This window comes from Mustela erminea, chromosome 14 (assembly GCF_009829155.1).
Source record: "Mustela erminea isolate mMusErm1 chromosome 14, mMusErm1.Pri, whole genome shotgun sequence".
NCBI classification, from domain to species: Eukaryota; Metazoa; Chordata; class Mammalia; order Carnivora; family Mustelidae; genus Mustela; species Mustela erminea.
In genome coordinates, this window is record NC_045627.1 from 61748817 (window position 1) to 61762132 (window position 13316).

At 48.0% G+C, this 13316-nt stretch overlaps 1 protein-coding gene across 1 annotated transcript in view; it reads right to left on the reverse strand.

Moving 5' to 3' along the window:
* The window catches only part of RRP12 (ribosomal RNA processing 12 homolog), a 29549-nt gene extending 21046 nt beyond the window's left edge, over nucleotides 1-8503 (reverse strand). Inside the window, exons 1-8 of the mRNA XM_032312670.1 lie at nucleotides 8262-8503; nucleotides 7490-7719; nucleotides 4620-4703; nucleotides 3076-3152; nucleotides 2538-2643; nucleotides 2215-2331; nucleotides 979-1117; nucleotides 739-866 (exon numbers count right to left, since the gene is read on the reverse strand). Coding sequence (XP_032168561.1) covers nucleotides 739-866; nucleotides 979-1117; nucleotides 2215-2331; nucleotides 2538-2643; nucleotides 3076-3152; nucleotides 4620-4703; nucleotides 7490-7719; nucleotides 8262-8400 — 1020 coding nt within the window. The 5' untranslated portion in view covers nucleotides 8401-8503. The remainder of the gene's footprint in view (nucleotides 1-738; nucleotides 867-978; nucleotides 1118-2214; nucleotides 2332-2537; nucleotides 2644-3075; nucleotides 3153-4619; nucleotides 4704-7489; nucleotides 7720-8261) is intronic.
* Nucleotides 8504-13316: the final 4813 nt, after the last annotated feature.

Sequence of the window (13316 nt, forward strand, 5' to 3'; positions counted from 1 at the left end):
AGAGAGCGAAGCAGACTCCCCATGGAGCTGGGAGCCCGATGCGGGACTCGATCTCGGGACTCCGGGATCATGACCTGAGCTGAAGGCAGTCGTCCAACCAACTGAGCCACCCAGGCGTCCCTGATTATGGCTATATTTTCACAGGTTTTTATCTATGTTTGTTTATCCAAAAAAAATATCTGAAAGGATATACAGCAAGTTATTCTAAATGGGTTTCTCCTTCTAAACAATGATTGTGTTATTTACATAATAGATACTTTACGAAGAATGTATCCTCCTATGAGAGGATATATAAAAATTAACAGAATTGTGCTAGCATGACAAAAATGTAGATCGTTTTATGTATTAAATAAATTATTATGTATTAAAGCTACTGTACAAATATGTTAGTAAATAAGCAAAAACTAAAAAAAGAAAACAGATCCATGACTGTGGCTGAAACAGCTCAAGCAGGGAGAGGGCTGCTGCCTTACCAGTCCCGCCTCGGCTCCCTTCCCCTGACCCAATCCCTGAGACCAGCTCCCAAAGGGACCGGGACCCTAAAGATAGCCTGGTCTATCCGACACCAAGAATGGCTGGTGTCCTTGGTCATGGACAAGAGCAGGGTTGGGGTGGGGAGGCCCCAGCTCCTGCTTCTGGACGGACTGGCAAGTTCTTAGGCATCAGCATTGAGGGCCTAGGGTCTGAAGTTTAGCCCCCTGCCCCAGCACACTCCTCTGGCTCCCTGGCTGAGCTTACCACATGGCTCAAGGTCATGACCCTGAGGAGGGTCTCACTACAGCTCTTGACCAGGCCTTCTGGGAAGCAGGGCAGCACGTCCTTCAGCAGCGTCAGCATGTGCAGTGTGGTGGTGGCCTCCTTAGAGCCTGGCAGGCGAGGGAGCTGAGCCTCCAGCCCACCCTCTCAGGGTGGCCTCAGCCCACTCCTCCCAGGCTGGCCTCGGCCCCCACCCACCCTGCCGGAGACCCAGTTCCCCACCTCCAGACTTCTCAATCTCCTGGATGCAGAATTTGGCGGTGGAAACGGCAGCAGGATGATGGGCAGGGGCTTTTTCACCGAACATGAACTCACTGCCCTTGAGGACGGAGCACACGCCATGCTGGGCAGCCTTCCGGATCTGTGAGCCAGGGAGAGAGGGGCCAGGCCCAGGTTAGCATATACCCAGCAGCGCGGATGGCACGCCTCCTCCACGACCGACGCTATACCCAGCCCCGCCTGTGTGCAGACTCCTCAGCGGGGCAGTGAGACGAAGCTGGGCTCCGATCCCCGCTCTCCCACTAGCGCCCCAAACAGCCTTGAACGAGCTAACCACTTCATCTCTGAGCTGCAGCGTCCCCATTACTCCAGGGGTTCCATCAGTCACCCCACAATACCAAGTGTGACCAAGCCTGGCACTGTTCTCAGGACTGACAGTCTGGCAGTGACCAGAGCTAAAAACCTGCTCTCTCTTTGGCAGGCAGAACACACACACGCATACACTGGGAGGTAAAAGTACTTTGCAGACCATACGGCAAGGGTTACTTTTTACACAGTGGTCAGGCAAGTGTCACTCCAGTGAAGTGACACTGCAGCAGAGACCTGAAGAAAGCGCAGAGCGGCCTCGGGAATACACAGGGAAGGAGGCGTGACCTGACCTGGGAAGCGTGCAGAGCCCCCGAATGACTGCGGACCACTGCTGCTGTGCTAGGACGAGGGCCCTGCCCTCAATTTCAGAAGCAAATGCGGTGGCTGGCCACCACTGCTGAGCGCCTGCTCTGAGCCAGGAACTGTGAGAGACAATGGAGTTGCCCCATACCCTTGCAGCGAGCTTGGTATTACCGGCCCTACATTCCCGTTAGGAAGCCGAGGCTCAGAGAGCTTAAGTAACTCGCCCAAGGTCACACACGAGTGGTGAACCCAGCAGCCAATTGAGGATTGTGAGACTCCAAAGCCCCATGCTGCCCCTTCCTGCCACTGTAGCTAAACCTGTCACTGACCAGTGAGGCAGCAGGGACTCAGGATGGCCTGACAGTGAATATCCCTTCTGAAGGATGAGGAGCTGCCTCTCACCTTCTAGGATTAAACAAAGACGGCGTCAGGGGCAAAAAGTAGAGCCTCAGGGCAAGAGCCCAGCCCTCAGGGCAACCTCCCCTACTCCCCCTACTCAGACAGATGAGCCCACTTACTAGAATGGCTGCCCCCCGCCCCCATATTCTGGGGGCCCAGCAGCCTCACCTTGGGCTTTGGGTGCACTGTGAAGCTCAGCAGCCCCTGGTACACTTGCAGGGTCACAGGGTAGCTCCAGGCCTCCAGGTCCTGCTTCCGCAGAAGGGTGGCCAGGCAGGAGAGGACCTTCAAGAGAGATTCGGAGTCTCTCAGCTTCACCTGCTCCAGCCAGCTGGGAGAAGAGCCCAGGTTCTCACCAACTCCAAAAAATCACACGGGGATCCGTCGGAAGCCCACGTGGTGCCTATACCCCTCCTGGGGAGTATCCGAGCTCCAGCCAGATCTGCGGGGCTCTGGAAGATGGCAGAGGGGAACCAGACCCAGAAACTAACCCATCGGAGGGCAGAGGTGGAGCCACTGTTGGTCTGGGCTGCCATGATGTCCATGAAGGCCTTGGAGGTGTCGGAAAACTTCTTAATGAGTACAGGACTGGGCACACTGTGGGGGAAGAAGAGAGATGGCGGAACCCCGAGGGGCGTCCTACAGCAGCAGGAATAAGCTTAGCCCTGGTCTGAAGGCGGGAGCTACACAGAGGGAGGCAGCACTAGCCCAGTCACTCAGCAAGCGGGCAGGAGTCAGGACAGGAGCCCTCCCTTCTGGACACCACCTCCATGTGCTTTCTGTGGCACCTGAGCTCTGCGCCTCTTGCCTTCTCCACTACCCATTCCATTCTCACGAGATGGGCCCCCACTGTTCTCCTCAGTCCTCTTCCTACCTCCCCCACCCGCAAGACCCAGGGCTCACACCCTGTACAACACCCCAAGCTGCCCCGGGAGCCTCACGCTGATAAGGCCATGATGATATCAGGTCAGCTGATATAGTTCCCTTTGCCCCAAGAGACTCTGTGCTCAGACCTAGGACAGGACTCACCGCTTCAGGACAAGGTTCAGCAGGTAAGCAACAGCAGCCAGAGACTCAGGGGACTCCACTGCCTCCACTGTTGTCATCTGAGGGCCAGACCACAGCGGGTGAGTGGGGAGTTGTGTAAGCTAGGCAGGTGGGGTGCTAGGGCCACCCTGTGCCCAGCAGGATGGTGATGAACAAGAGCACTGGTGTCAGAGGTTCAAATCCTGGCTCTGCCACTGTGTGACTTTGGGCTAGCAATGAACCTTCTGTGATTCAGCTTCCTCACTTGTAAAACAAAGATAAGTTGTTCTAACATTTCACTAAATTCGTATGTGTCAATCCCAACACTGCCTGGCCCATAATAAAAACTATGTATTACTGGCTAACTTATTCATTATACAGAAGGCTTCTTCCATAAAGGGCCGGATCATAAATATTTTAGGGTTTGCAGGCCACAGATGGTCTCAGTTGCATATTCTTTTGAGTGTGTTTTGAACAATCCTTTAAAAATATAAAAAACATTCTTAGCTCTCAGGCTGTACAAAAACAGGCCTTGGATCAGATTATTCCCATGGGCCGTAGTCTGCCAAACCCTGTTCCAGAGCAGCGGTTCTCAAACTTTTACACCACAGAATTTCTTGCAGAGTCCCTGAGAGGTTTTGTTTACATAGGTGATATCTACCGATACTTACCACATTAAAAATTAAAACTGAGAAATTTTTAAAATACAAGCATACACGGGGCGCCTGGGTGGCTCAGTGGGAGCCAGAGACTCAGGGGACTCCACTGAAGCCTCTGCCTTCAGCCCAGGTCATGATCTCAGGGTCCTGGGATCCAGCCCCACATCAGGCTCTCTGCTCAGCGGGGAGCCTGCTTCCCCCTCTCTCTGCCTGCTGCTCTGCCAACCCTCTGTCAAATAAATAAAATCTTAAAAAAAAAAAAATAAAAAAAAATACAAGCATACATAAGTACAATTAGCTGTTGAAATAACATCAGCAGACATGAGATAACTTCTGGAAAACTCCATAGTACACTCATGAGCGAATGGGAGTAAAAGGGCAAATGATGTTGTAGTATTATTATAAAAATAATTTTAATAGCCCACGAACCCCAGAAAAGGGTCTCAGGACCAGCCTCCCACCTGCCCCACCCCTGGCCACACTTTCCCAACCATTTTTCTAGAGGATTCCCTGGGCCTAACTCAGCTTCATGGATCAGGGAAGAAAACACAACAGCAACAACCAGAGTGGTGGGTTTTTGTTCTGTAAGGATAGTATAGCAAAATACCACCAGCCTTACGAAGCTACCACCTGAGAATAACTAAAGCACTCTTTTTCTTTCCTTTTTTAGTAATCTTTACACCCAACATGGGGCTTGAACTCACAGACCCAAGATATCAAGATATCAAGATATCATATGCTCTTCCGACTGGGCCAGCCAGGCGCCCCTGAAGCACTCTCCCCTACCCAGGAATGTCCTGCTCTATCTCCTCATGCCAGGGGCATCTTCTCTCTCTGACGGGAATACCTGCTGTTCTGGACACCCACTCTCAAGTCACACCAACTCACCAGTGCAGCGAAGTACTCAGTCTCTGTCTCCTTCCCACCCTGGGAGCGAATCACCTCAGTGACAGCAGCCAGAACAGCACAGATCTGCACGTAAAGGAGAAGGCACCTAGGACATTTATTTTATATTGAATCCCATCCCTGGGCTGCTTCTTTTCCTTACTCCTTCACAAATGATTCTCCTGACAAGGCCTAGAGATAGAGAAGATGAACTGCACTCAGAGCCAGGTGTACACACCATAAGACCGAGCGAGTGGGCAGACATGTTTGCCGAGATTCCACCTCTAAGACCCATCTCTTACAGGAATACCCGCATGAAACTGCAAACATTTAGGTACAAGTGTGTCCACTGCAGCAACAAACTGAAACAACACAGCAGCCATCAACAGAGGACTAATGAAGTACTACTATTACTATTTTTCAAGATTTTACTTATTTATTTGAAAGAGAGAGAGACAGCACAAGCAGGCAGAGCAGCAGGCAGAGGGAGAAAAGTAGGGTTTCCACTGAGCAGGGAGCTGGATGTAGGGCTCGATCCCAGGACCCTGGAATCATGACCTGGGTCAAAGGCAGACGCTTAACCCACACTTTAACCAAGCCACCCAGGTGCCCCAATAAAGTATTATTACTACATAATAAGTAATGATGGACTCAAAGACTACAGGACTATTGAAAATAATGGGAAACAATACCATATTAATTTAGAACTACTGTTCAGTGGGGCAAAATTGCAGAACACTGCATATAAAATATAATCTATAAACATAAATAAAAAAATAGACAAGAGGGCGCCTGGGTGGCTCAGTTGGTTGGGCAACTGCCTTCAGCTCAGGTCACGGTCCTGGAGTCCCGGGATCGAGTCCCGCATCAGGTTCCCAGCTCCATGGGGAGTCTGCTTCTCCCTCTGACCTTCTTGCCTCTCATGCTTTCTCTCACTGTCTCTCTCTCAAATAAATAAAATCTTTAAAAAAAAAAACAGACAAGAAAGTCTAAAACAATAACGTTCACAAGAGCATGGAACATGGCTAGTGTGACTGAAGAACTGAATCCTTAATTCGTAAATTTAAAAATGAACACTTGAGGGGCACCTGCGTGGCTCAGTTTGTTAAACGTCTGCCTTCTGCGCAGGTCATGATCCCAGGGTCCTGGGATCAAGCCCTGCCTGGGGAGCCTGCTTCTCCTTCTCCCTCTGCCCCTCCTGCCCTTCTTGTGCACACCAGCACACAGGCTCTCAAATAAACTTTTTTAAAAATCTAGTTATGGGAAAACAAATGTATATATCTTTAAGATTTATTTATTTGAGAGAGAGCACTTGCATGTGTGCAAGTGTGGGGAAGGACAGAGGGAAAAGGGAGAGAGAGAGAATCCCAAGCAGAGTCCAACTCGGGGCTTGATCCCACCACCCTGAAATCATGAGCTGAGCTGAAATCAAGAGTTGGATGCTTAACTGACTGAGCCACCCAGGCGCCCTGAAAACAGATATAAAACAGCTTAGATATATGACTGTAAGTTTTAAGAAAACAGATTTAGAACAACTTGGAAATATAAACCTTTTTTTTTTTTTTTTTAAAGATTTTATTTATTTATTTGACAGAGAGAGATCACAAGTAGTCAGAGAGGCAGGCAGAGAGAGAGAGGGAAGCAGGCTCCCTGCCGAGCAGAGAGCCCGATGCGGGACTCGATCCCAGGACCCTGAGATCATGACCTGAGCCGAAGGCAGCGGCTTAACCCACTGAGCCACCCAGGCGCCCGGAAATATGAACCTTTTGCCTTTGTAAATTTTACGACCAAATCAAGTCCTTTCAAAGAAGAGTTAGCATCCAAATAGACATGTAAAGCTAACATACACTCCAGATTCTGAAGACTTAATATGATAAAAATAATACAAATCATCTCATTTTATATCGATTATAGGTTGAAATGCCAATAATTAACTATAGTAAGCTTATTATTAAGATTAATTTCAGGGGGCACCTGAATGGCTCAGTGGGTTAAGCCTCTGCCTTCAGCTCAGGTCATGGTCTCAGGCAGGGTCCTGGGATTGAGCCCCAAATCAGGCTCTCTGCTCAGCAGGGAGCCTGCTTCCCCCCCTCTGCCTGCCTCTCTGCCTACTTGTGCTCTCTCTCACCCTGTCAAATAAATAAATAAATAAAATCTTTTTAAAAAAGAAGATCAATTTCATTTACTTTTTACTTTTTTAAAATATGGGTACTAAAACTTTACAGTTACCTGTGTAGCTTGCACCACGTTTTGGACAGTGCTGGGTTAGGTAGACACATGATAAGCCATCAACAATAACTGCCATGAAGAAGTTAAGTTGGGAGAACAACTCTGATGTTTTATTCTACTCCCATCACTTTGGTACCATTCATAATTTTGACATTTTTCATTTAAACAATGAATATAAGTGGCCGGTTAGCTCAGTTGGTTAGAGCGTGATGCTAAACAATGAATATAAATATAAATATGTATAACTTAAAAGCATTAACTAAAAACATACATATAAAATCTGGTTCTTGTTAGATAAAACATTTTCTATCTATTGTTACTCAGCATTAATTTACTCAACAAACGTGTCTTGAAAATATTCTATGTAAAAAGTCCTGCGATATGAGAGGTAAGTATTTGGAAAATATTTCTAACCCGAGGAACTTTACATTTGAGTAGGGGAGATGCTGCTAGAAAAAAGCAGAAAGTGGAACCCGCCCTAGGAGAGCTAGTGAGTAGGGAACACAAAAGATAGAAGAGATGACACATCATCCAAAAATACTAGCTGTCTCCCGCAGCAGTGAGCCAGCACTGGGAGAAAATAAAAAGAAGCCCGAGTCTGGCTCCTCCTCACCACCCCAAGTCCTCCTGACCCTCCCCCCTACCTCCTTGTGCGCGGCTGAGTTGGACTCCCAGAAGCGCTGCACTTTGCTGAAGGTGACATTTGTGCAGTCCGAGAGACCGCTCAGGAAGGTGCCTGAGGACTTCTCCGTGAGAGCGGGCCCCTCCTCCTCTTCCATCGCCGTCTCAGGGGCTTCGCTTTTGCCCACACGCATGGACCCGGACTGCAGCTCATTATGCAACTTCACCGCATCAACAGTCAGGTCGCTTTTTCCTGAAAACCGGAGGCACAGGTGAGGCCCTCACTTCTACCAGAACCTCCTTTTGGCCGGGATCCACCCATACGAAAAAAACTAGCAGAGTTCAGGCCCCCAGCTCGAGACGCTGAATTCTGAACATGGCCTGCCTCATCGGCCCACCATACCCCTAGAACTTAGCAAACCCGCCGGGTTAAAGTTTCTGCTTCTGTGTCCCGACGGATTAAGTGCCGGGGGGAGACGGCGCGGGGACTGCACGCAGGGGCTTGGGAAATAAATGCAGGTGAAAACACTTTGGTAAGTCTCCCCCAAAGTTAATTATAGCCAAGTCCCAACTCTGACACCTGTGGTACCCAGGGCTAGTCATTTCCCTACTGCGGACTCCATTTCCCCATCTGTCAAATGCAGAGGGTGGGTCTTTACAGCAGGCTCCACGTGCGACGTTCTAGGAGAAGAAACATTCAGCGCCTGGGCCCCAGGGCCTCCAGAGAGGCCCCGACCATCAGACCAGATCCGCCAGAACCCCGCCGCCAGCGCGTTGGAGTCTCGACCCCGCTACCTGAGGGCCGGCTGAAGAAGCGGCTGCGGGCGGCCTGGCGGTGGCGGCAGATGGCAGGGTTGCTGTCGCTACTATGGCCTTTCTTCCAGCGTTTCAACTTGGCCGAGACACCGGAGGGCAACTTCCCCGAGCGACCCATGGCGACTATGCCGGGGACAGAGCTTAAAGCTCCGGCTACCAGGGACCGGGAAACACGCGCGGAACCCACGTGGGTAAGTAGACGGCTTCACTTCCGCTTTCTCTGACGTAACTTCCGGATTCGCGTCTGTTTCTATGGCAAAATAGTCAACATCCGGTTTTACATTTCCTCAGTGCTAGGGGTCCCCGAGTCCCTCGGGTTTATATCCAGGGCGTCGGTTCTTGGCTGCAAGAGTGGGCCTTATAAAACTAGAATTACTTTGCAGGTTAAAAAACAACCAAACGTGGGATACCTGGGTGGCTCAGCCGGTTAAACCGCTGCCTTCCGCTCAGGTAACGATCCCAGGGTCCTGGAATCGAGTCCCGCATGGGGCTTCTTGCTCGGCGGAGAGCCTGCTTCTCTCTCCGCCTCTGCCTGCTTGTGCGCTCGCGCTCTCTGTCTGACAAGTAAATAAAATATTTTTTTAAAAAAGTATATTTGTAATTTTTTAAAAGATCTGATTTCGAAAGTAAAGCTTGGAAGCAAGTTTATTTGAAAGAGTCAAAACCTGGGCAAGGTTTTTGCTCCGAAACGAGAAAAAAGCTGTCCTTGATGCTCTAAACCTGCTTAGTTACTTTCATTTAGTAGGGGGGATACCCAATTGCTAAACCGCCCCCACGCCAGTTCCTCTCACTAATGTCTTCTAATTCCACATCAGAATCAGCAATCAATCCTGAATTGATTTCCACTTCCACCCTCCCCAAAGTCGTTTAGATGGAGCCCAAACCTTAAAAAGATTCTTTCCTCCCCTGTCTTGGGGTGCAGTATTCCAAGATTCCTCTAGAATTCCCTCTCCCACTTCAAATAAACAAACCTGATTTCATCAAACTATGGCTGGATCCTGGTGAGTTGTTTTGCTTTGTTTTTAAGTAGGCTCCCCTACTTAAAACATGGGGCTTGAACTCACAACCCTGAGATTAAGAGTCATATGCTATACCGACTGAGCCAGTCAGTCCCCCTAGTGAGTCTTGGCTGATTAGGCTTTAATGCATTCATTTTACAAACATTTTTTAGCTGCCACTGAACAAGACATTTCAATAAGTCAGACTTCCAAATGAACCAGAAGTGGACAAAATTTCTGTATACCGCTTCTTTCACTTGATAAAGTGTGAATTTTTCTCCTTGCTATGGTCTGAATGTGTTTTTTAATATTTTATTTATTTATTTCCAGAGAGAGTACAAATATGGGGAGTAACAGAGGGAGAGGCAGGCTCCCCACGGAGGAAGGAGCCGAATGCAGGACTTGATCTCAGGACGCTGGGATCATGACCTGAGCCAAAGGCAGATGCTTAACTGACTGAGCCACCCACACAATCCTGTTGTCTGAATGTTATATCCCTGCAAAGTCCCTATGTTGAAATCCTAACTCCCAAAGACGATGGTGTTGGAGGTGGGGCCTTTAATTTAAGTCCTTAGAGTGAAACCATCATGAATGGAATTGGTCTTATAAAAAAGATTCAAGAGAGATCCCTAGTCCCTTCCATCATGTGAAGACCCAGCAAGAAGGAGCTGGCTATGACTCAAAAGATGGGTCCTCACCCAAAGCATGCTGGCACCCTGGTCTTGAACTTCCAGCCTCCATAACTGTGAGAAATAAATTTCTGTTGTTTACAAACTACTAAGCCTATGTTACGTTGGTATAGCACCCTGAACAGACTAAAGACACCCTTTGTTCTTAAATATCCTTTTGCAAAGATGATTCTCATAAACTGTTGCTACTGAGCTCTGGGGAGCTTGGGAAAAACATAGATCTGCCATATAAATTTCATGAAGACAGGAATTTTGTCTTTGTCACTTCCATTCACAAGATCTGGAGGAGTGCCTGGCAAAGAGTGTAGGAACTCAACAAATTAACTGTTGAATGAATGAATGAGTATATGTGTGTTGTGGGGGAAAGAAGAGGGACTGAAATAGGGGCACAAATTATAAAAATTCAAGGATAAATGTAAATGCCAATAACTTAGCCAAACTGAGATGGTGTTTGTCTCCACAGATAGACACACAAAGCTCAAAACATACATTTTTGAGGGAGTTAAGAAGTATCAAAAAATAAATTTTGGTCCAAGAACCAAGAAGCTATAGATGGGGAATAAAGAGAAGGCTGGGATGAAATTCATGCAACAATAGTGTTGGTGCTGGAAGCAGTCACGGGGGTCATCCAGATCACAGGTCACATGCCAGTCAAGGTCAGTACTGTAGTGGTCTGTAGTAAAAGAAGTACACACTAGTGATGCTGATACTCATAATCCTTTTCTCTTACAAAGCAACAGTGAGACTAAATGAAAGGTTTCCCCCCCCCCCCAAAAAAAATCATTATTTGCCCAAATAAGGAGTTGGCAACCTTCGGTTGGGTCTTCTTTTATTTTTTAGTTATTTATTTATTTTTTAGACCAAGGAGAAGGGGCAGAGAGAAAGGGAGAGAGAGACTCTTAAGCAGGATCCACGCCCAGTGCAGAGCCTGACACAGGGCGTGATCTCACAACCCTGAGATCACAACCTGGGCCAAAATCAAAAGTTGGACACTTAAACTGAGCCACCCAGAGAGGCCCTAGGTCTTCTCCTTTTAAAAACAAGTTTACTGTTGTGTAAAATGAAACATATCTGTAAGCCAATTTTTCATTGGACTATCTGAGCCAACTCTTCACTTTGCCAAGTCCAGAAGTATTAGAAGTCAGTATAGCATTTCCCATGCTGGTAGTAATGACAGTGGGCACCAGTGTGTGGTAATATTCTAAGTTTTTGGCGGAAGGGAGTTTACACGGAATCTTCACTGCGGGATAATTCATTAGTTGTGTGCTTATAATTTGTGCGCTTTCTGTATACGTGTTACTCTTCGTTGATTTACTAAAAATAGAAAGTGCTCCCGGCATGCAAAGCAGAGAGAGGAGAGAGACTGTTAGTGTGAGAAGGTGTCACTGCAGAGAAGGTAACTCAGTGCTGACTCTGGGCTCTGTACCTCCAGCCACGAGGGTCAACACACCACCTGCCTGCAGAGCCCGCTCCCGGGACACCGGCTGCGGTCTGGGCGGTAAGGCTGAGAGAAGGGAACTGGTGGCCTGAGGAGGAAGAGGAAGTCGAGTCTGGAAACTGTTGCAAGCAACCTGGTGCTCAGAGGTCTAGATGTGGGAACAGTCACTGAGAGAAGACCTAGAAAGTGTTGGTTAGAGTCTGTACTTTACCGCACGACACTGGACAGGGATTTAACCTCTCTTGAGTGTCCGTTTCATATCCCGAAAAGCATTGATAATAATACTGAACCCAAGGGCGCCTGGGTGGCTCAGTGGGTTAAAGCCTCTGCCTTCAACTCAGGTCATGATCCCAGGGTTCTGGGATCAAGCCTCACGCATTGTGCTCTCTGCTCAACAGAGAGCCTGCTTCTCCCTCTCTCTGTCTCTGCCTGCCTCTCTTCCTACTTTTGATCTCTGTCTGTAAAATAAATAAATAAAATCTTTAATAATAATAATAATAATAATAATAATAATAATAATAATAATAATAATACTGAACCCACTGGGCTACCCTGAGGATTCAACATGAAAATGTGTATGTCAAAATTCGTACATCTCCAAAACCGTTATCTTGCGAAGAGTGTGGTGGTGCACCTCTGCCAGCAGAGGGAGCTCTGCAAACAGCCAGTTAAAGCTGAAACCCTGGAGGGAGGCAGCAATGTCCGGTGAGCAGGCTGGGCTTTTGCAAATCAGATGGGAGATGAAGAGGCCCTGGCTAGTGGCAGTCTTCCCAACCTTTTCTTGGGCACAGACACCTGCCTCCAAACTGAGTTTGCTAAATCAGAACCAGGTACAGCCTCTCAATGAACCACCTGTCTGGGAGTGGGCTGGCCCTCCACCTGGAAACACCCTCCATGCAGAGCCTCCTCCAGAAGCTGGTGTCAGGAGAAGGGACGCAAGGCATCCAGATGGCTTGAGCATACTTTCTCCCACTCTGCACAGCTAGGGTTCACCTTTCTGGTGAAGGGCCGACTTCACTGTCTTTGAATTCCAGCATTGTCTTCTACTAGAGGAATTAGCCTTCTCTATGATAATCCATACAATTTATGGCTAATAAGGACCACTCACATTTGTAGGATGGGTCCTGCAGTTAGACCCTCTGGGGTAGAATCCAAGTGTCTGACCTTCAGCAAGTCACCTTACACTCTAGGTCTCAGTTTTCCTCAGCTATAAAATGGGGATAAGAATGCCTACCCATAGGGTTTATGAGAACTAAATAAGACAATACTTGTAAAGTGCTTAGCACACTGCCTGGCATGTAGTGAGAAGGCAATAAATGTGAACTTATTATTATTCAAAAAGCTCTCAGGGTGCCTGGCTGGCTCAGTCAGTAGAGCATGTGACTCTTGATCTTGGAGTTGTGAGTTTAAGCCCTCTGATTACTCAAAAAAAATAAAATCTTGGGGCACCTGGGTGGCTCACATCAGGTCTGCCTTCAGCTCAGGTCATGATCACAGGATCCTGGGATCGAGCCCCGCATTGGGGTCTCTGCTCAGCAGGTAGCCTGCTTCACCCTCCCTCTCTCTGCCTGCCTCCCTGCCTACTTGTGATCTCTCTCTCTGTCAAATAAATAAATAAATCTTAAAAAAAAATAAAATCTTTTTTAAAAAAAGAAAAAAGAAAGGAAAGCTCTTCTCAAGTTCCAAAACCCCTTCTAACCTATTATCTAACTGAGGAGAACAGAACAGTGTCCTCATTTCACGGACGGGGAACTGTGATTCCAAGGACTTCCATGACATCCCCAAGGTCATTCAGTTGGTCAATGGACAAAAGCCAAGAGATCCATCCTTACCCTAGGAACTCCCTCTGCAACCACTGCTCTCAATATTGTCTGTGAAGATCACATGCAGGGAACAGAGCTGCTGCACC